The 24,453-nt window shown below is 35.2% G+C and overlaps 1 protein-coding gene across 1 annotated transcript in view; it reads right to left on the minus strand.

Moving 5' to 3' along the window:
• The window catches only part of MALRD1 (MAM and LDL receptor class A domain containing 1), a 226,904-nt gene that overhangs the window by 124,485 nt on the left and 77,966 nt on the right, over positions 1-24,453 (minus strand). The window contains exons 19-23 of the mRNA XM_071428846.1: positions 19,299-19,455; positions 15,830-15,940; positions 14,747-14,960; positions 10,940-11,187; positions 8,110-8,407 (exon numbers count right to left, since the gene is read on the minus strand). Coding sequence (XP_071284947.1) covers positions 8,110-8,407; positions 10,940-11,187; positions 14,747-14,960; positions 15,830-15,940; positions 19,299-19,455 — 1,028 coding nt within the window. The remainder of the gene's footprint in view (positions 1-8,109; positions 8,408-10,939; positions 11,188-14,746; positions 14,961-15,829; positions 15,941-19,298; positions 19,456-24,453) is intronic.

A 24,453-nucleotide genomic window follows, 5' to 3' on the forward strand; every position in this document is an offset into this window, starting at 1 on the left:
CACAAACAGGGACAGGGACAAGGCAGAGGGGTTTAACACATTCATTACCTCTTGTCCTCAACATGGATGATGGACCAAGAGGCTGATCTGATTTTAAGCAAAAAATTATTGTGGTCCTTCCACAGGCAAGAATGCTTAACAAATTTTGACAGTTAACAGTTTTTATACACCTTATTTGTGCATTAACTTTGCTTATCCTAACACTAAACAGGATCCAGGCACATCTAGGGATAGTTAGGTACCTTGTGAAAGCTAAAATAGCATTTTACTTGGAAGTCATATTCTGTTGAAAAATTTGAAAACAAAAAAATCAGAGAATGAAAATGAAGCTCTGCATTGAGTTGCCTGAACTCTTTCATGATGTAAATAATGAAGTATAAACTGAACTTTCAAATAAAATTTACAAACATCTTGTTCAAAATAATGTTTTTCTTTGTCTACAGTACATGATATTGAAAATGTAAATACTTAACTAGTAACGTAAAATGCAGTCCAAAGTGACTATTGATAAGCATGTACTTAAAAACCATTCTAGTTAGATCATGTTTCCTACAGTTAAAGAAGGAGAATAAATAACCACACTTGTCTTCAGTCTTAACCACATCTAGAAATTTTGTTCCAGGATGTCATTTGTCGTTTACATTTGTATTGTTGAATATTACTACTGCTTTAAGGGAAGAGGTTGACATTCATAAATAGTAGAGATCCCCAGCTGATAATAGATGCATTTTTTGTTATCTTTCCCTTTGAATATTGAAGAGTTATATGTCAAATTCAGGATGTGACTGAACCACCTCATAGTGTCTAACATGTTGATGAAAATACCATTTTCTGGAGAACATCTGAGGTCTTGTGGATGTATAATAGAAAGACTTTTTACTGCTTATTCTATGTGTTTTACATGCCTTTTTTTGCCAGAGAAAGGGTTCTCAACATAGTTTTGTTCATACTTTCAGTTCTGGAACCAGTGTTTCTCAGAAAATTCAAATGCCCAGCAAAGGTGTACTGCATGAAGATAAAATAGGACTAGATTCTGTGAAATATAAATTTTTTCAGATCACTTTTGCTGCTGCAATACTTAATAGTAGAAACATCCTATATTTCTAAGACTCCTCTGTACTGTGACATAATTTCTCTACTTTTAGATGTGTGTGAGAAAAAGAAAAGTCATTACAGACAAGTAAGAGCAACTTTTGTCTAGTTCTTGGAATGCAGAGCAGAATTAGAGCTTTCATGTTCTCAGCTCACCCAAGGGAAGGCCAGCTCTGAATCTGCAATATGTAACACATAGAGAATGTCTCATAATGAGAGCTAATAATGACAGTAGCACTGGTGGTCCTAAGAAAGCTCACATTTTACTTAGTTCTCCCAGTAGAGAGAAAATGAAAGAGAAGGGCCCTTCAAGAGGGTTTTCCTTTATAAATATAGTACCAGAAATTCCTCTTCCAATTTTTGGAGCAATTTGGTTATAAAAGCTATTCCCAGACCCCAGCTACTCATTGCCAAAAGGAATTACCAGCTCATACTATGAATGTAGATATAGATACCTGCCCTCACCTGCTGCTCAGAAACTCTCATCAAACTGCCAGCACTGAAATTCTTTTCTCCTGACCTTATACTTATTTGGACGCCTGCTCTGGGACACCTTTCTCAGAAATAAGTCCATGGAGACCCAAGAGCTAAAGAAAGTTTTGAAGATGTTAAACAGTTTTGTGAAACAGAAAAACAAGGGCTGACAATGCCCTACCTCCAAGGACCTTAGATGACATTAATCATGTTCTGAGATGACATTAATCACATTCTGTCTGCCAGTTTCTAGAGTTGTAATCAGTTGTGGGCCCAATTCAGGCTGTCCTCACATCTGACTACTGATCCAAAGAATTTGTGGGCTTTAATTTCACTGTCTGAGAATAACTAGGGAAAAATTTTATTTTTTGGACATAAAATTATAATAAAGTAGGGGAAATATCTTCAAATTACATGTACTTTACTGTATATTCAAATGTGGTAGTTGGTTAGGGACTGAAACGTGTCCTAAATGTCCAGAGAATAGTGGAAAAAAATTTTTAACTCCCCTAAATTACAACCCAGTCTAAATTTTTGCCATTATTTTCTAAATTAGACCAGTAAAATAATTTTCTTTTTTAGTTTAGCAAATGGGCACATTGCTTTCAAACCATTATACAATCTGGTAAGGTTAGAACTCGAAATAAAAGGAGATAGATCAGAGTCCAAGCTACAGACCAGCAAAAAGAATCAGAAGAAGCTGTGGAATTAAAAAGGTGGTGCAAGATATTTCCAGTTAAATTGATAAAGTACAGTGATAAAGTAAAATCTGTGTAAAGTTACACACATTTGGAATTTAGTTGGAGAAAGCTCAATAGAATTAAAAAATACACTTCCAAAATCTGGGCTATATATTTTCTCCTTCACAGTCAATAAAAAGGATAATTTTTATAATAACAGGTGGACAATTTATGTAGAAATTGAATTCAAGTAACCTGTAGTCATGACTACTTCATGTTCAAATGTAGTAGCTTTATACCAAGCTCCCAAAGCAATCTACATATTCTACAGTATTTCCACCACTTTTCTGAAAAATATGGAAGGAATTGTATAATGTACCAGAAAGGAGAGAGAAAAAATTAAAGGCATAGATTTCTTGGTTTTAAAATACCATAATGATAAACCTTTTGTATTATTGTATAATGAAAATGAAAGTTGCCCCTTGTGTGGAACTTCATTCTAGATGTTATCTGAGAATATGTTCAGGCACCAATGGATAAAAGAAAGTTCACAATCTGCTGTATGTAATTAAGGCAACTACATGGACAGATTCAATCTCTGAAAGAAATGTTGAGTTCTCTTTATAGGCTTGTATTTGTTTGGGGTTTTTTGTTGGGGGTCCTTGTTTAATTGGTTGATTGGTTTTTCTTAAGCTTTTGTTGCTGCTTTGGGGCTACTTGTTTATTTTCATTTGGTTTCAGGTTTGTTTTTATTTCTTTGTCTTCCCAGAACTGGTTTTAAAATGCTTTGGAAATACTACTTTATTCATTTCACATCCTGTTCTCTCAGTCAATTGTCAATGCTGGCTGTTTTAAATGAAGCTATAAATGCTTTGTTATTTGATTAGTTCTGCATAAAGAGATTTTTTTCCTCTTTTCAGTAGATCACATTATGCACTGAAGCATAAAATTTTATTATTCTTGTAATTATATATAAGTTACAAAAACTGCTAAAGTTATTTCTATTTATGTGTCTGTAAACTTTTATAGATCAAATTATAACTGCAAAAGAGCGATAGAAGCAATATCCTTTGGCCTTTAGAGTATACTCTAGAGTTTTGAGCTATCTTACAAATGAAAATATTTTTGGCAAATCTGATTTCCTGGTTATTCTATTACTTTGCATATATTTATTTTAATTATGTTGCTGACCGAATTTTATATATTTTAATTTTTTTTTTTGTGAAAGAGAAATTTGTACTAAAAGGATTTAAAAATCAGTATGGCACAAAAAAACCCAAAAGAAAACTATCAACTAAAACAAAAAAATCCCAAAGAAAGAGCAAAGAAACAACAAGACTGTAATCTTTATCCTTTACTTTTAAAAGACATGGGAAGTGCATGAATTATGAGTTAAGAAAATTTTCCAGTGATATAAAGGTATTCAGGGTGATAAAAGCTAGGAATAACTATGAATAATAGGACAAGTTTTTTGTGAAAATGAATGTGCTTAATGGGACTGTACCCAGTGCTAGTTATGAACTAAAAAACCTTTCTGGCATCAGCTGCCATTGCAGGACATTCACTTTCTCATAATTCCTGTAACATCCAGCCCCCACAGGTGCATCAGTTATTTTATACAACTGCAATGGAGATAAACAGTCACAATTTAGCAAATTAATTGAACCTTGAGTGACTGGCAATGAAATGTGATATTATTGAGTTACACAGAATAACACAGTCCATCTTTCACAGGTTCTGGAATCCTATCAGTACCACTCTTAAAGAGTGACACAGCACAGTACAGAAACAGTTGAAGAACACAAAAGCCCAGTGTTCAAAAAGGACAAAACAATCAAGGTTTTAGGATTCATCAGGAAAGAGAGAAAAAAAGAACCATTTTGTTACAGTATCATTCCTCAGGTCACTCATTTCCTAAATGCTCTACACAGACCTGATTTTACAGTCCCAAAAGAGTATAGTGGATTATTTTTTAAGTCAGAGAAAGGAAAACATAAGGAATAGCTTCCATGTAAGAAATAAGTTGAAACTCCTTCAGTGTATAATGTTGCTTAAGGATGATTTCATAGAGAGAAATATGCAGTAACTGTGTTTGGCTATTGATCATTTTCAGTAAAAGAGGGTAAAAACAGAGTCGCTTTCTCTGCAAGTGGCAGAACTGTTCAACTTGCTACAAAAAATGAGAAGTGGGCTATACTTCTGAATGTATTTCTAGGGAAACTAGGCTCTTTACAGAAGGTAAATACATTAAGGTTTGCTACATATCCAAAGCCACATTTGGTTCACAAGGTCTCCTAAAAAGGAAATATTAGGAACATTAAGAGGAAGTACCATATATGTTCATTCTCTCACTGACAACAGTAGAGAGGATATCAAGGGAAATGGACCTTGATGTGATTCTCTGTTAATATTCCTATGTTCTCAAAATTCTCAAAGACATGTTCCACACTTTGGTGAATTGCTTTTAATTTGCTGAAAATAACTGTCTTTTCTACAAAGCTGAAGTCAGCAGATACCAGTTCCCTAGTCTCTGGAATAACTTTTCTCTATTGTAGCCTGATAATCTGATCAGGCAGCCCTTGGCAGCTGTTGTATTCCCAGGTGAATGGAAGGAGACACGAGCAGAAACTCTGATGGAGGGATCTGCAATTTTTATAGTCAGTAACAACACTGCAGGACGGAAGGGATAGAAAGAAGATAGGAAAACCAAGTTTAGAGATCATGAAAATTGTAGTCAAATCCATGCTGTCTCATTTGTAAACAACTGTAAGTATAAAATACTATTCGTGCATAATTATTCCACCATTAATCTCCATGGCTGCAATGAGACAGCCTAACTCACCATGGTATTTACCACAGGCTGCAGGGGAATCTCCTGCTCCTTCTTCACTTACCTTGGTGCCAGCAAAGGCACCTTCTCTTGCATATTCTCACTCCTTTCTCTGACTGCAAATGCTTTTGTGCAACAACTTTTCCCTTTCTTTAATCTGTTATCACAGGGATGCTGCCACCAACACTGGTGGGCTCAACCCTGGCCTGCTGGGCCCATCCTGAAGCCAGCTGGAATTGGTTCTGTCTGACAGGAGAGAAACTTCTGGCACCTTCTCACAGAAGTCACCCCTGTAGCTCCCTGCCACCAAAACCTTGCCAGACAAACCAAACACAGAAACAACTGCAACTTTCATGAGGTTCAGTGTGGCCAGGGTCTCTTCCTGGGCTGATGTGGATACAGGCAGCCCTTTACACAAGGCAGAACCTAACTGAAAAATCTTACCACACTGCACAGACACAGCAACAAGCACAAAGAGCAATGTTAAAACAAAATTTCCTTTGCATTTTCCTCTACACAGTACCATTGTGACACAGAGCAAAAATTGATGTTCATACAATGAAAATTTGATAAGGGCCAGCCTAAAATGATGTTTATTGTTTCTCAGGCCCAGCAATTTAAGCGGCTCTCAGTGGCTTTGCAGTTCAGCATTGTTGTTGCTAAGCAGCATATTGAGAACAATCTACAGTATCCTGTAGTTTACAGGAAATTACAATGCAAGCTTTCAAAATTATTTTTTCTCGTGGTCCAGTGTTTACTTCCTGTCTTTAACATTACTGCATCTTTGGCTGAAAGAAACAGCCACCTTAGAATATATTTTTTTGTTAGTGTGCAGAATTTCGAGGTGTTTATATAGAATCAGGGAAAAATTCTTCTGAACAGTGAGCCGGTGTCACAGATGGGAACATTTAGTGATTCTGTTCAATTTCATCTTTACACTGCATTCATTGCCCTATGACTCCATGCACAGAAATAACAAGCAGAGACTCCTTAGCATACTTGTCTCACACAGTGATATGGCTCAATAAGACTCAGAAGAATCTCCTTTGATACGTGCATTACAAATATTATCTAAAACAAATAAAAAATTGAAAAGTAATTGTATTAGAGTAGATCTCAAAAACTGTGAGTTTATCTCTTCAAGAAAAAACATTTTTATTTTCATAGGAAATATATTCCTTAGCTGAAGACAAGAAGGAGACAGATCTTTGCTGCATGATCTTCTTTATCCTCAGAAACTTCCAGAAAATTGATCAATGGATAGAAGTGTTTTACTTTTGGTTAAACTTTCAATTGTTTCTACATAAAACCAGATAAGTCTAGGGCAGCTGATTTTTGCAGCTGATCATCATAGCTATTTTTGCTAGTTCTATTTTAAAAAGTTGCATTACAGAGCACTTTTCACAACATCCAGCATGCATTTTTCCACAGTTCAGAACATTTCTATGGGCAGAAACAGACCCACAAGCAGTGATGCAATGTACAGATACCACTGCTAAGCAGCAGCTGTAAGTTGAACCCCTCAGTGGGTGATGTAAATTCTTATCCTGAACAAGTAAAATTTGTCAATATAAAAAATATGGTCTGTTGTAAGGATGAATTTAAACCATTGCCTTAAATTGTTGTGAACCTCTGAAGTTCACAAAGTACATCTTATATGAGCTACAGAAGAAATCAGTCTCTGGAGGCTCTTTCCTGAGATTTTAGTATCTTTTTTATTATAAAACATAAAAGTGTTCTGGAACATCCTTTACCATCAAAACCAAAGCTTTTAAAGCTTCTAACATTGCCACAGGGACTTGCATCTCCCATTAAGAGGATAGAGTCTGAATACAACAAAAATAAAGAATCAGAAAGCTTGGCTAGTGTTCCTCCTGGGGTAACGTTCATATAAAGCTGAACTTCAAAATACAAACCTCATTTGCAATAAATTTCCATGACTGGCTTGGCAGAAGTAGGAAGCCAATAGTACTAGAACTGGCACCTTATCAGAGAGATGTCTGGAAAATTTTGCCCATATCTTTCCTGTTTATCTTGTGCTCAAAGTTCAGTGCAATTTCTTGGGTTTGGTGTAGCCTCATCAGTGTTACTTCCCAATGCCTGAGCAGGGCTTAATGACATCCTAAAGGGGAAGGCTATTCATTAGCAGCAGTAACAAAGCAAAGTTGCTCACATAAATTAATGATCCATTCTCGTGGTAGTCCTTGACACTGGGAAATATTAACTTTGTTTTATTGATCAGAAAGACAGAGACGTGAGATAAAATGACTTTCTGCAGCCATGCAGGAAATTTGTAGTAGACCCAGGAACAAAATGCATCTACTAAATTCCACTTCAGGGGGTTACATTTCAGTAGCTCTGTGATAAATGTGGAAGGAGGAGAAAGCTTAGTCCTATTCTGTCAAAAAGAGTCTCTCCTTCATCACTTGTGTCCAAGCAAATACTGCTAACCTACAGCAGCAGTGCTTTCATGAGTAGCTCTTACCTTGGGGTAATTGGGGTTATTAGGATCCATCCCCATCCATAATGTATAATTTCTGGTAAATGTTTTCTGAGTTTTATTTCCCTAGTGCAGTAAGTGAGGATGGTGCAAATAATTGCACTGATGTTGGCACAATACCACACAGGCAGAAGATGGATATGGTGCCTAACCAGTATTAGTAGCAATTCCTACTAGCCAAAAACCATTTAAGTCTGCTGGCCTTATTGCAAACTGTCCCACTCAGTTCTTTATTCTACAACAACTCTATTTATAACTTTTGATAAATAAATCCTGCTGAATTAAGCACGATATTGGCTAAGTGTACACAGCTGGACAAGAAGCTTTGCAGATTCACAACAGTTGAATCAATACCCAAACCACTCTTTCATAAAATGATTTTATTAGAATTTCATGGGCTGCCTAAAAGTGTTAAAATTTCTGAGTTTCTTTAGCAAGATATGCATACTATTTCTCTTTTGAAGGAGAAACAAAGAAATTAAAATAATGCTGCGATTCCTTCTTTCCAAATTTACATAGACATATGAACATACCTGTTGGAGGTACCTTTGTGGGTTCTGCTGGTAAAAACTCCTGGGATGGTAAACACTCTCTGGAAAATGTGAGGTCATCAAGTGCTATGCCATCTTTGGGACCTTCTCCAGCTATCCCTTCAAAGACAACTTGAAAATCTTCATCTCCATCTCCAGACAGGGTCAGTGCCTTGCGCTGCCAGAAATTTCCCTGGTTTCCAGTAAGATTAAGGAGAATTTTTGCATGTTTCAATGTAGTTCTCTGGTAGATAATCAATGATCCAATGTGAGCTCCATACATATGATAATAGAAAATTATCTGTTGGCAAAAACAAGAGCATAAAGTATGCAATAGGTGACTTCAGTCAAATTCTGCTATTGTATTGACTCTAATTCTTAAACTGAGCATTACTAATAGCATTCAGAATAGTCATTAATTTTACTGATTGAAAAATAATTTAATCAAAAGGCAACAGAACAACTTACTATTTGCAATTCTTTAACTATTCCATAAGCCAGACTCCAAAAACAGCATTAACATATTCAGCAGCAGATCTTGCAACCCTTTGAATGATTCTTGCATTTAAATGTGAAAGAACTAAAATATTTTTAAGGAAACAGAGGAATGGAGTAGTGCCATTTACAATACAGGAAGCAACTTCAGTTTACTGAAAAATTTTCCGGTTAAAAATGTGTTTATATAGGCTATAGAATGTGCAAATAGAAAATAATTCAATCAGTAATGGGAGCAAAAATTTTATATGGTCATATGCAAAAATAACCCAAAGAAACCTAAAATATATGAGGTACTTGGATTACAAAACAGTTATTTATTTTTAGTAAAAATTAGGAAAATTTTAAATACAAAAGACCAAATACATACATAAAGAGATCACTGTGAAAATTCATCACACTTAACTGCACTCCCTTGTTTCTGAAAATCTTGTATATAGACAAAATATTTTTATTCATTTATGTCCCTTTATAGTTACTGATCTTTATTTGTTTTCTATGCATAAAACTCATCCAGTTGATGTAAATGTTCATTTTCCAATGATTTGAAATGATCTAAGATCCCATACTACATCTGTTATAATATCATGAAGCATTTTCTTCTCAAATAACACATAGGAAGGAGTAAAATACTTCGGGGACTCTCTGATCTTATGAGAAAAGGTTTCGGATCTTGACATATTTTCTTCCATTCATACAATTTCCTATACCAATAATTGCACTTCCTTTGGATATTTGTCTATGTGTAAGTTTCAGAACTGCTCAAAACCTGCAAAAAGTAAAATATCATAAATATGTCTGACTGTTTCAGGCCACATCATGAATGTCAAGAGTTTGGTCTGCATAACATGCATAATCCTGTTTGTTTTTTGTAAATAATTTTCTATGTGATAAAAGCAACAGTTTCCCATAGTTACATTTCAAGCACTTAATTGCCTTTAATATGTGATACATAACAGTACAGATGTCAACATGTCATTCTCAGTTATTCTGCATTTCTTTATGTATGTTTTATGCTTCATAGAAGTTAAAAAGTGGAAAAGTTATTTTTAGAGCATAAAACCAGGTAATGCAGAGAAAGAGATACTCATAAATACAATGATAGAAGCAAAAGGTCGAGATCTCCATGTTTGTGCAAGCAGAATATTTTTAGTATATGTATTTTAGGCAATAGAAAAATTTGTTTCCAAATAGAAACAAATTTTAGGCAATAGAAAAATTTGTTTCCAATAGAAAAACATGCTTCCAATTTTGAAGATAATTTTATAATGGCTAGGTTAAATTTTGCCACTGAATATCATAATTATTCAAGTTTTCTTTTGAATCATAAATCAAGTCCTTTATGCTTAATACTTCCTGATCTTAAGTCAGGAAAGATAAAGAATTTACAGACTTTTCAGAGAGAAGTGTTTCAGTAAAATGAACTGGTTAGAAATCTCAAACATAAGCGGAACTCTTTCCAAGTTACAGATAAACTGCTCAGGAATATTCCTCAGGAATAGGATGAGATAAATGAAACTAGAGGCTTATGACTGGACATTTTGCACAGAGAGGTCACCTGCATAGCCAATAAACTGTTTAGGACTATTTCAGTCTACAACCACCTTCATTTGATGAGCACAGTTCTGTGATCACACAAACAGCTAATTTCAAAAGCTTTTTTAAAAATGGCTTCATAAAAATTATCCTCTTGAGAGGCCTACTTTTTAGATGTATAAAGGTAAACCTGTAGTTTCAAAATAAGGCATAGCTAAAGTATCTGGGACAGTATATTTTCAGCAAAGATTATAAAAGTTGTATCAATACCAGGAAACTTTTTATTCCAGGTTTGCAAAGAAATATTCAAGCTGAAGTCACCAGAATGTGCTGTAATATTTTGGAAGATCAAGGCTTACACTTCTCCGTTTTCGAGAGAAGAGCTGGTAACAAAGACTTCTGTTACACATCCTTCCTTTTGCAGTTATATTCTTTTAAAAGCAATTCTTACTGCACTTATACACACTTTCTCCATAAAATCAGCAACCATTAAATAGTTGTTTGTTACTTTGGATGAGTTGCATAAGACATTGTAAATCAGACACTGCATTTATTGGCAGCTTCATCTGAATCTCACGGAGTAGTCGTTTACTTCCAGAATAACTCTTCTCCTGCAGCAAGATTTTTCTTATGGTTAAAATGAAATAAGATCTGATCCTGACTTCTCTACAAAAGGATGGTTTGGTTTTTTTTTTTCTCAAGAATTATTTCAGTAATCATCTTTAATCATTTTACGAGTACGTTCATGGTGCAATCAAGAAATCAAATTCTTCATTCCTGCTACTACCCCAACCTCACATACCTTGCAGTTTTTATTCTTTCTGCTTAAGACAGGACTAGAAATCCTAGCTTTCTGTCCTGGTAGCTGAAAAAATGAACTCTTTATAAAAATATAATGACCAGATGGTTCTTGCAGTGTATGATCAGTAGCTGGTCCAGTGCCAAGTTTTGCAGTACTGCTAGTTCTGAGGTGCCAGTTGAAATTATCATTTTCATCTTGCTTCCATCCACAAAGGTCAAACTCAAAATTGCAATGCCCAATGGATGTACCTGAAATATATTTGCCACACATGAAAAGAGATTTATTTTCAAGTAGTTAATTAAGTACATATAGTACAACCTAGTACTCCAATCTATGGGGAGTTTTTGTAAATAATTTTAAGCTTCACTATAAAAAATAATATCCATGTATCTCATTAAAAAGAGCATTTTGAATACTCTGGACTATAATAGGATAAACCTACTTGCATATATATGAGGAGGGTCCAGTGCATTTTATTACAGTCAACAAGATTCTTTGGTATAAATGTAACCAAATTTGATTAACAATTTTAGCTCCTTAGGATCTTAACTGGCCCCCCATAGGGCATCCAAGACGTGCAGAAAACCAGCCTCCTTCTGAAGAAACATGTTAAGATCAGGTGAGAACAGGAAGAAATCCCTCTATCTAGCAAACAGACACATCCAAATGAAAGTATTGAGCACCATAAAAACACAGCTTCTATATAGACAGATACAGACAAAACATAAATGTGGGTGTGATAATCTTGAGCCAAATCGCACCCAAAGTTACTTTTGCACAAATCCTCGATTCACTTGTATTTCCTTAGCCAATACAGAAACATAGATAAATTATGTTGGTGGTGGATTGTCTCCAAAGAAGGGTAAGGGGCTGGGGCACAGGTCTGAAGAGGAGCAGGTGAGGGGGCTGGGGGTGTTTGGAAAAAAGGAGGGTCGGGGTGACGGTATTGCTCCTGACAACTACTGGAAGGGATGTTATAGCAAGATGGGGCTCAGTGTCCTCTCTCGAGTAATGAGTGATAGGAGAAGAAGAAAGGACCTCAAGTTGCACCAGCAGAGGCTAAGATTGGATACTAGGAAAATTTTTCATGGAAAGGATCGTTAAGCATTGGAACAGGCTGCCCAGGGAAGCAGTTGAGTCACCATCCCTGGAGGTCTTTAGAAGCCACATAAATGTCCCACTTAGGGACATGGTTTGGTGGTGAAATTGGTAATGCTGATAGTGGGATTTAATGATCCTAAAAGTCTTTTCCAACATATATGATTCTATGATTGTCTACATATCTCCTTAAGTTGTACTTAAGGCCTAGAAAAGAAGAAAGCTGTCATAATTTTGGTTGATTTTTATATGAAACACCATGTATATTCTTTATAAATTTTTGAATCTTGAATGTCAAAACAGCCAGCATAGTGAGTAAACTGTCCACATAAATTAAGTCAATTTCATCATTCTAGAAGCTTAATTTCTCTATATTTTTCTCTCTATACATCTATAAGTTCATTATAATGATTACCAAGTAAGAGTAAAATTTCTGAAATAAGCTGAAATTTCAGTAGCGACTTCAAGAACTTTTTGACCGTGCCCGGAATATTCTTGCTATTATTGCTGAAAAGGAAAGTGCCTTGAAGACAAAATTGGAATCTGTATGTATTATTTTGTAGGACAATATCAGAAATTACAAAATATCTCTTCCAAAATGTAATCCAAATCTGAGCCTCTTCTGAGGCCTGATAAAGTTCAGCCACTTGGAAGTAGTTTTATTTAACTGAAAGGTACTCAGAAGCATCAGTAGCCAGGCTAAGGATCTAAACTTCATGGAATCTACACATGGACCAAAACAGGAAAGACAGCTACCTCAAAAATTTCAGGCTGAAATCAGATAAAATATTTATTTCTTTGAATTTTAATCTCTGAATGTCATAAAGTAAAAACATTAGAAACTTTTTCTTTAAAGTATAAGCTGCTTAGCAATACTAGCTTCCCTTTTACCTCTGTCTGCAAATACAGTGCCATCTGAAGTAACAATTAAAACCAACCCAGACCAGATGTGTGAAATTATATGATTATCTCTTATGAAAATTACAGATTGTAGATTAACTCAATTGAATGCAAACTGCCCATAAAATTTTTCCTAATTATATTTTTCAACTGATTTAGCTACTTAATATTTCAAGACCATTCTTAAAGAAATTCCTTCCATTATTTACGGATTCCATCTTGAGCCAATAGAATGCTTACAACTGACCCTTTCATTTTAAAGACATGTTTTCAAGAATCAAGACCTTAAGGCATGGGCACTCATATCCCTGCTAATGCTGTACATAGTAGGTATTACCTAATCTAAGTTTAGATGTCCTTGTAGGATCTCTATTGTCAACAAAGAGAAATATTCATATCTACAAGACAACTTCTTTAATCTAACTCAAACAACTGATTTTAAGTTGCATGAAATTCAGCCTGAAAACAAGTCCTCCAATGATGAAAAAGAAAATTTAGGCAGCCTGCTTAGAAGCTCAAGTTACTGTAGATGATTGTGCACTTGCACATTTAATGACTGCTGTGCTTGTAAAGCTCTATAATGATTCACTGTAAAGCTTACAATTAAAATGCAGTTAAAATTTTTAAAAACGGTTTTGCAATTTTTTTTCCTTACTTAAAAGTAATAATAAAAAACATATAGAGGAAAGTAGTCACTGTATGGGACTGTTTCAATTAATCTCTTCTAATGGGAAATTGGAATAAAATCCTTATTATAGTGGTTGCAAAACTAAATCCCATCAGTTTATTTGAACCATTTTTCCCTTAATGCTTCAATTTATATTTGTCTAATGATATTTCATGGGAAACACAGACAATGCAGAACTCCCCCCCCCAAAAAAAACCCCAAACAAACAAACAAACAAACAAACCATTAATATTTTTAAAAATTCAGAAAACAAAAGTCAAAGTTTGAGAATATTTTTTAAGAGAGTAATTGCAACTTGAAATACTCTTCATTTTTAGTTGCAGAAAATCTGAGCTGGTCCCTGTATTGGTTAGTGATGTACTATTCCTGGATTGGAAATCATTGAGTAGTTTGATAGCGTGAAAATAATTTGCAAAACATGATTCCTTTGCCATGTACCTTAGCATTCATAGGATATCAGCATACTTTTTCTTCAAAGAATTGTATTCACTGAGAATTTGATAAACTGAATTAATATTCTCAGTGAAAATGAGGTAACTGTTTATATGGCACCAATCAATGGAGATTTGATTGTGTGAGGATTTCCCACATTTGTAGTAGTAGAAGAAGGAAGTGTTAATACCACATATTGTGATTCAGAAGGAGCCATTTGATATGAAACATCATTCTTTGAATCAGATACTACATATGCTGCTTCTTGATATGTCTTGTAAAACCAAAATTGTACAATATTCAGATTAAAATAATTTGCTGAGACCTGACAACCCTTGAAATATCTAAGGAGGTAGGCTCCTCATCTCCCAAAGGTATTATGCTTGAATTTTTTTCAGCGTTAATACATTCTTTTCATATGGAAAACAGGATAATTTTATTCTGCTTTTAAAGACAGCTGCTTTCTGAGTTATTTTAAGAATTCCATTAGAAGCTCTTTGTATTTTGTATCCTGGATTTTAAATTAAATAATAATAATTAAAAATCCTTAAAAGCCAATGAACAGAATTAAATTATTACCTTCTTGTTTGCTTTTTTAGCTGATGAGTTGCCAAGAATATTTGAGTATTAAAAATTCACAGCAGGCAGAGTTATTTATGATAATTATATTAAAAAACTACCATACTTACTGCAAATACTAGGGCTTTCATCTGAGTTATCTTCACAGTCATTTACAAAATCACACAGATTATTCTTTGGGATGCAGTATTTGTTGGCACACATGAATTCCTCTGATGTGCAAGGTTTGCCTGAGATTAGCAGAGGGGAACAATCTTCAAAGGTAATATCATCCACTGCCACATCTCCCATGTAACTGACACCACGTTTTGCCCTGAAAATAACCTAATAAAAATTACAGAGCTATTACAGTAAGCCACTGATAAGATAGAGAAAAGCTTATACACACAACATGAAAAGAACAGAGACTGATGGTCCTCACAAATCTTTTAATGTGAAGTGGTCAGTCCTTACTGTCAAATTATAATTCTACGAAATCTTGTACTAGAGTTGGTACAGATCTGTCTCTGTAGTTATTGAAGGACCATCTGCTAACATTACCAGGCACACCAAAAAGAGGAAATTAATCATGCCACTCAGACACTAGTCCTCACTCATCCTGAGCTAATGGCAAGGGTTCTTCCTACTTCTGCAAAGAAAGTCTGAAAAAGACTAGTCTGCCATTCATCATTTAATTCCCATGAATGTAAAAAGAATTTTAAAATTTCATTAAAATTCCAAGACAGAAGTACCAGGAAATGTAACTTTTTAAAAAATCTGTTACTGACTATCCTTGGGGATTTTTGTTTTTTTCCATAAGTCTGCAACTAAGCAAGTATCTCTAAGAGGTTTGGGAATCTGCTCTGATTTCAAAGCAAACATCATGCTCAAGATTCTTTTTCCAAAATCCAGATGTTTTTTCTTACTGCACACTAAGGAGAAAGAAGTAGAATATTTTAAGTTGAGGATTCGAGGATAGATGGGCTTCTCAGTCTTAAAAATGGATATCAGTCTGAGATAAAAGAGGAATGGGAAATCTCCAAAAACATGAGTCCAGCTCACATAATTAATCAGACAGCCAAAGAGATGATTTCTTCTCTGCAGCAGAAGAGGTCCATGCATGATGTGAAAAGGAAAATGAGAAGGTGAAGAATGCTTAATATAGAAGTACTAACAGCCAGCTCTCTAGGAGCACATCACATTGGAAGACACACCTGAAAATTTGAACGAATTCCTAAGAACACTTCTGCTCTGTTCCACTGGGGACCTTGGCTGCCAGTTTGACTCCACAGTTTAGAAGTCTTGTTACTGCTTTTATAGAGTACCTAAAAAAGAAAATAACTTTAGATCACAAAAAAAATATTTCCATTACCAACTCACTTAGGAGTCCTACAATTGTATACGAGAGTACAATATTATCTTGTACATCTAATCTCTATTCCACCATTACAATTCACAGAACCATAGAATATCTGGAATTGGAAGGGGCCATCAAATCCAGGTCCCTACCCCTTGCAGGACAACCCAAAGCTGAATCATATGCCTGGGACTGCTGAGGAGCTCCCTGCCCTCTGCCAGCCTTGGTGCTGTGCCTGCTGCCCTGGGGATCCTACTGCAGTGCCCAGCCACCCTCGGGGTGAGGAACCTTTGCCTAGTGTCCAACCTGATCCACATGGATATGTCATTATAAATGACTATACAAAGAAAATAATGTTTTAAGATTTTCTGACCTCCTCATAAACATATGACGCCCACAGCCTTAATTGGACTAATGAATCTCATTCATTTATCCAGAGTGGCTAGCAGTGAATAAAAATTGTTCATTAGCGGGTTGTGATTCAGTTGTACAACACAGAAACGGGGTTAACAAGACTTGCTGAAAAGTATATTTGTTCATGCATACAATTAACTGCTCTTTCAGGATGGATCTGTCCTGATTCTTATGAAACATTTTGTTTCTTCTAAAAATAATTTTTTTCTTTTTTTTTTAAAGACAAAATTTAATTTTTTGAGCAATGAAAGATTGTAAAAGCCCATATCCTTAAAAATAGCAGACTGGGGAATGATGACACACTTTAACATGAGCAGAGAGTTCTAAATATTCTTTGGTCCAATCTCTTGGGCATCCAAATTCAACTGAGCTGACAATAACAAGATGTGTGTTTGATAAGGTGTGTCAAGCTGTGTCTCCAGCCAGTACTAGCAGAGTTAAACATCCATTCACCAGTTGCCTGAGCTACTTCTGCTTACAAGGATTTACTGCTATGCTGTGTAATCTTCTTAGGGCAGCCCAGGCATTTTTTAACATAATGAAAAAACCTTTTTTTTTGTTTTAAATTTATGCAGTCCCATGAATGTATATGATATTGCAAAACAGGTAAGTTCTGCCAAGCAAACAGCAAATCCTCACACTAAAGAGCTTTCATTTTAGGGGGGAAAAAGAACAGATAATATATTAAATTGGATAGACAAACAAGTGACTTCTGACTGGAAGATCTGCCGTAGAAGACATGAATGTAAAATGAAAATAAATAAATTATTGAGAAAGGGATTACAGACATTATTTGAAAGAATAAAGAGTGCTGAATAAGAAAGTATCTCTTTTTAATCTCAAATGCAAATAATATAGTTATATGAAGGTATGTGTGTGACTGTAGACACACATGTACATGTTTTTAAGACTGTAAATTATCTACTCTAGTATATATCCAATTCCTGCATCATAAATTCATATTTTCTATCATATAATGAAAAAAGGTTAAAACTTTAGAGTAAAACATGGCCATTAATTTTTGTGCTATTAAAACAATGCTTCTCTGTACCTTAATGCACTTTGAACATCTATACATCCAATTACATTGCAAAAAAGCACATCTTATACTTTGGTAGAATTACCCATGCCAAGTCAAAGTACAGAAACTAAATAAAAAAGGTTCCAATGAATAATAAAATTGAGGTTGCTCAGGAAAGTTACAGCAATTCAGTATTTAAGAAAGTAATAGAAACACAGGAAGGTAACCATTCATGCAAATGGCAGGAAAATCTTCAGCAATCTTACATGATATTTGATGGCATGGGTGCAGAAAAAAATGTGGAAGTCTTGGGGGAAGATATGGATAAAAGGTCTTTTAAGCACAGAAAATATTCCCATTCCTACAATACTTAGAGCCTTCTTAATATAAATAATGAAAAATCACCTAAATAATTTTATATTCTGAGTTATTCTTATACCCATTATTAAATGATTAATCAAGCAATTGAAACTAAGTGATTATTAACAGTGTGCAAAGGTTTCATGATTTTCCTTTGGTACATCTTAAAATGAAGTAAGTTTGAGGTAAGGGAGGATCAGTTAGAGAATAGAGGGAAATTGTGATCAGTGTTGAAACTGAGAAAAGAAAAAATCTATACTATACACATTTGCTTTTTGTGCTGGTAATACTGGGCACAGCTCCTTAGAATTGCTGTTGATTTCTACAAAACATTCTTTGAACATAATTCCAACTAACATGGGTTCTTACACTGTAGTGTAAGAGTGTGGAGTATGCAAAGAAATCCCAAAGCACATTAATTGGTCTCAAGCCTTAAAACAGAGGATGAACCATCTTTATCCTCTGATTTCCCACTGATTCTGATTAACTAATATTTGACCATTTTCCAAGCAACCTAGCAAGATCTTTACCTAGTTGGGAGAAATTTACCAATACTTTAAAAAATTGTTTAGGAAGAAATCCAAGAAATCATAGAATGTGCTTCCACTAAATATTTAGCCAGTTGCATGTATGGTGTGTAGTTCACCACATCCCACATCATATTTCTAATGTCAACACAAATATTAATTTTGTTTTCAAAACAGCTGAATTCTGTCACCTTTTATTATAATTTGTATATTTAAATCCTCACGCACTGCCCACATTCAGTATGATACTGAGTGCACATGTGACTGGATAACTTATATGAGTATTTTTTTCACTCCATTCCTGACGCTGTAGGTATTCTATAACATTCCTGGGAAATCACATTATAAGCCCACTGCTGTGTGGTATAAATAACTGTTTAGAACCATGTTGTTGTTTTATTCATTTCTGTCTGCAGTGAGTTATTTGATCTACAAGCTGCTAATGAGTTACATTTCCTTTACGGAAGTGCTTTTATTTAAACCAGAATAAGGAAAAAAGGTACGGGAAAGCAAATTTGTCGCTAATATGCCACAGAAATAGTTCAATGCTGCTTACATGAATACAAATAATCTCAGAAAGCTTTTCAAGGAATAAACACTTTCTACAAGATTTTATGTTGAATTTTGATGTAATTACTTCTTTTTCCCATGCTCCCACATTGGCCAAAGACCTTGATGTCCAAATATCTATTGCTCCTTTTCAGTGTCAAATGGTACTGTGTGATACAAAACTTTTTCTTGTATTGAATTTCCAACCATGGCATGTCTATAACCATCACAATTTTTGCTTATTGTAGAAATTTCTAATTTATAATTTCTCCAGTATTTGAAATAATTCTTCCTTCATATCATAACATGTTGAGAGCAGTAGAGTGCTAGCAATTGTTAATTTTCGTTTATTAGCAGCCTGGGCTTTAATGAAACTAAAAGAGAACACATAAATTTCTTCAGAGCAATTTCATGCAGAAAAACAAAACAAAACAAAATAAAGAGCATCTCCATACCTCCAGAGAACCTATTGTTGAACCATTCATGTGGTTCCAGAATATGATTTTGCATCTGGGCCCTGTAAGGAAGATGACTGGGGTAGCAATGTCAGCTGTGTCACCAAATTCTCCATTTGAGCTGTCTGCAAAGAGATACCAGCCTTCTTCAGTGCACCTGCACAGAGAAAAAGGGTTATAACTTATTAAAACAAAACATTTCATCATAATTAATTTAAGATTGCAATATTTCCTTAGATAGCATTTGCTGTCTGGGTATCTGGATGCATCTGGATGCATCTTAGTATGTAGCCAGAATTCAAAAAAACCCCTTGCAAATGCAGATAGTATTTTAATATCAGAGATTGGCAAAAAAAAAAAAAAAAAAAAAAAAGAGCTGATGTGAACCCACAGAATCATGTAGAATCACGTACATTGTAGATGTGGGCTAGAGGGACTCTGGCTTTCCCTGCTACCCTCTTTCCTGGGAGAATTCAGAGGGTTTGATCCTGGCTTAATGTCAGGAAAACCCAAGATATTGGATGACATTTTACCTCCTGTGCTACCAGGAAAGATGAGGTCTCTTTGAAGTAAGCATCAGATTCTGAGTGTACAGAGATATCAGGAGTGCAGCTTTAGTGTTTTGGGTAAAGATTTAGCCCCTAAAAACCTTACTTTCCAAAATAAAACACAGCTGTTGACCAAAGATAAATTTCTCTCCAGCAGAAGTGCTTCATGCTCAGTACTTCTCAAAAGAATCTTTCCCAACAAGTGCTTATGAAGCTAACGACAGAACCTATGCTTTTAAATAGTGCTGCTATTTGGTTTTCTTTTCCTTTTGATTTTTCTGATTGGCCAAGTTCTGAGCAACCACTCTGTAAAGCTGAATCACTACAGCTGTGAGAAGACAATGACTCTAGCCAGCAAGCATGGCCAAGAGAAACACAAGATGCTCAAAGGCCTCATGACATCACACTCTTCACAGACTGAACATCCTGCCTAATGAGAAGAGTAAAGAATTTGCTGGTACAGGGTCAGAAACAGGCCTTCAAAAATCCTCACAAATCAGAGACTTTTTTCAGCTAGACTACTGCTTCTACCTCGTCATGTGTCACACCAGAAACAAACAAAGAACAAAAAACAACCAACCAACCAAATAATCAAAAAGGCAACATTTTAATGGTACAGATCTTCATTTTGCATAGATCAGATATGTTACATGTGAGATCACTGAAAATGGCTCACAAACGTAGCAGGGACCAAAGTTAATCTGGGCAAAATCCTAGGGGGAAGGAAGAGTTAGGATTTGTGGAAATCAGGATCTTCTCCACAATCTTTTTTTCCTTTTCATGAAAAGGCAGATAAGAGAATTGCTGCTGATGCTTTTGTTTTATCACTGAATCCTGGCAACTCAGACATCTTTATAATTACTGCATGCATTTGCTTAATCCTTTAGCCTAAGTATTAAAACATTCTCCAAATAAACTGACTATAACTAATAGCTGAAAACTTTGAAAACTCATAATTACAGATCTTTCAAGAAATATGCATTTGGACAACTCATTTATTTCCCTCCTTTCTGCTGAAGAAAGCTGTTATTTCAAGGTAGCAATTTTTCTTTTTTGCCTTGGTGCTGAGTATTCTACCAGAGTCTTGCTTGGAGGTAAAAGAGGGTCAGGCTCTCTTAAGGTTTGCAAAAATACTGAAAAATTCAGAACTTACTCTGCTTCTGGGAACTCGTGCTTTCAATGACCCAAGGGTGTTGGCACTGTATTTACAACAGAATTCAAAAGGACTTGCAAGAAGCAGAATGATAAAAAGCTTTAAAAGCTCTGAAGAACAACAGCACTTACAGATCTCAAAGGTCCCTGAGTATTCAGTATTATATCCATGCCTCTCAGTGAGATTAGTTTGTAACAGTGGCAGGGTACAATCAGTTCTATGATGAAATTCAGTCATCCATCTCTTGTTGGTATGTTCTGTCAGACGTAGTCAGGCCAAAGATCACATCTATGCCCAGATACTACTGTCCCATAGTGCAGCCTAAGACAAGCGTCCTTGCAAATTTTTGACCTTGTTTCAGTGCTTGCTATAATATCACATTTAAAACTAGTAAATCAGATGAAAGTCCCCTGTATGAAACACTTCACAGTGCTAGCCATTAAACACAGATGTGGTATGTGATTACAGGAAGATTAAGGTTATGTGGGCAAGTAATGGGAAATGGAGGGATCGGAAGGGGATGGGTAAGTATGTGTAGAGCATCCTTGTTGACTTTCACTCCTATCATGGACATTTTTACACTTAGGACTACAAGACTAATGTACTTGTGACCTATAAATGTTTAAAAGGAAAGCTTTATTCTAGTGAAAATTAACTTGCTTCATGTTTGCTCACAGAACAAAGTAATTTCTCTGTCTTGAATTCTTAAGCTGCCTGGTAGAGAAGCCTGCATGGAATTTCCAGGGAGGTGCATGATCTACAGGGGGAAGAGTTTGGAAAAAGTAATAAGTAATCATTCTGCTTTCAGAGAGTTCAAATTAGCTGGAGGGTCCATATCTTCTGTGGATGCAATCTTTTTAGCAGAGCCAATTAATGTACATGCAATCATCTGCTCAGTGTGTCAAGCTCTGACTTAGAAAATAAAGGATTTCTTAGCTGGCTCACTTTTATTTTAGCCTAGTAAAAATATACAGTGACAAGATATTCCAAAGCTGCCATAAATGTAATTTAACAGCTTCTCTTACTCTGCCAGATGATGTTCTTGTTTTCACCCCCAACCTTTGTTTTTTAAGTGATCTTCAGAGAAGACAACTTTCTTCATTCTGAGAGTTAATCAGATCCATCCTTAAATTAATTTCTTTCCTATTCCATAAAAAGACTCCCTTGAGTTGTTTTTTGGATTTTTTTAAGTGAGACCTCAAGAGGTTGATGATAACAAGTGTAAAACATGGTATTTTTCAACATCTGTAATAGTGAATAAATCTAGCTTTCAGCATAGATCTTATGTAAGGGCTGAAATTCAGCAGGATACAGCCAGGCTCCCCTGCCTGTAGCTGCAAGAGCTCAGGCCAATTCACAAAACAAACCCATGGAAAACCTATTACTTGGCAGCTACAGTAAGTGTCATTAAAATCTTGATATTTACCCTCTGAAAATAATTAATTTTACCTCTGTACTACAAGCATTCCCTATACAAAGACATTCCTGTGCCAGTCCAAAAATCCTAATTAATTTCAGAGGGAAATTCACAACATTTTAATGGATATAAAATTTTCAACATAAGCAACTGACCTATATTTGCATACTTGTCTCAGTTAATAGCTTCATATTTCAAATAGCTTTTGAACAGTAGTTGGCAAAGAATGGACATTTATAGAAGAATCTTCATTCTATTTTCCCCTTCAAGGCATTCCAAAGAACACAGTGAACTGAATATAATAATTAGGGAAAGATTAGGTGGGCTAAGAAAAGAAGACCTATCAAAAAATTAGTCCCAGCTTAAATCTGGCAGCGTTATCAAGTCATGTCTCATGCTGTGAATAACACATTTCACAGTTCTAATTGTCTATTGTTGCAATGTCTGAAAGGGGATCAAAACTTATTCAGATGTACTTTCTTGCACAGCAAGTTCAAGCTCTTATTTAATGAATTTTTGGACATCTCTCTGTTTTTAAAGTGGAAATTCATCTGTGTATCCTCCACCAATTGCTTGAGAATCCCTGACTAAACACTTAAATGGAATTTTAAAAATACCCATTACTCATGCTTTTTCTTTGGGGCTGAAAACTAAACTTGATCAGAAAACAAACAACTCCCTTTTACTAAAAAGTTCTGATTTCCTTCCAAATTTCAGCAATAACAAGAAAAAAAATGAAGAGAAGACATAAACTGGAGAGAGATATTTTAGTTTCCTTAGATTGTAAGTATCCCAATGATCAGCTAAATCACCATCCTAAATTTCAAAATTCAGAAAGCAGCAGCCTTCAAATGCAGGAAAAATTTCCATTTTTCCTGATTATATATATCCATAAACACTGTACACTATCTATAGAGCAAACCAGAGCCCCACACCTATTGCACCTATTATGCACTGAAAATATTATTCTTCAGTTTTCCAGCACCATCTGTCTGGGATCTGCCCAGGTGAGTGACCTGCTATTAGAACAGATGGGTTTCTGTATAGAGAAAAAAAAATAGTGGTCAAGAAAACCCAGTAGGGCACTAGATGACCTTCAAAAGAAGCACTCTCTTGACCAAAGGGAAAGGATTGTGGAATACTGGACACATCAGGAAATTGTGGACCATCAAAGCTCAAGCTGATGGTTTGAATCAGTCAAGACAGTGGCTTCAGTTTTCATTTTCCACATCCTCTGAATCCTTTATCAGGGTACAGGGGCTATGGGAGATCACTGCCTTCTCTAGCTTCTTTCCCTCAAAGCATGAGTAACCAGAAGGCAGAAGTTTTCCTAAAGTTAATGCATTTGCAGTTTTTTTTGTTTTAAATTAGCTACAATTTCCTAGCTAAAAACCTTTCATCAGATTTCTGAGAAAAAAAAATAGTCAATAAGGTGTTATATTCTAACTTTTAATTCCTAAAAAACATATTTATGAGAAAATATTAATGGTTTTGCCCATGAGAAAATATTAATGGTTTAAGATTTTTTTGCACTTCCATCAGAACATAGCATTGGTATTTTAATGCCTTATATACTTGACACGACACAAGGTGGTGGCAAACTGTGATACTTCGACCTTTGCATCATGCTAACTTCATTTTCTGTTGATTCCTATTAATTCTTGTTTCTTAGTGTCAAAACCAGATGATATGACAGTTCTGGTAAAATGTAAGACTATATGTAAAGAAAACTTGTTATATTTTCTAGCAACAAAAGTTGCAATAAAAAGATTTAGCATACAAAATTCATTATGATATTCCAAAGGAAACAGGCAAAGACACAATGACAAGTTAATCTTTATATATTGATATAGAGCCCTAGGTAACCTCAATATTAAGTGTAAAATGGGGAAGCCATGTACATAATGTACCTTTTACTTGAAATTTGCCTGTAAGGAGGGAAACTGCTGAAAGGTGGGTTGAAAAAACTTAGAAATATTACAAAATATTACAGAAAGTATTACAGAAATAGATATATGTATAAAGAACAAGCCTTCT

This window comes from Agelaius tricolor, unplaced genomic scaffold (genome assembly GCF_023055355.1).
Source record: "Agelaius tricolor isolate 1412-34295 unplaced genomic scaffold, bAgeTri1.0.p SCAF_6, whole genome shotgun sequence".
Lineage (NCBI taxonomy): Eukaryota > Metazoa > Chordata > Aves > Passeriformes > Icteridae > Agelaius > Agelaius tricolor.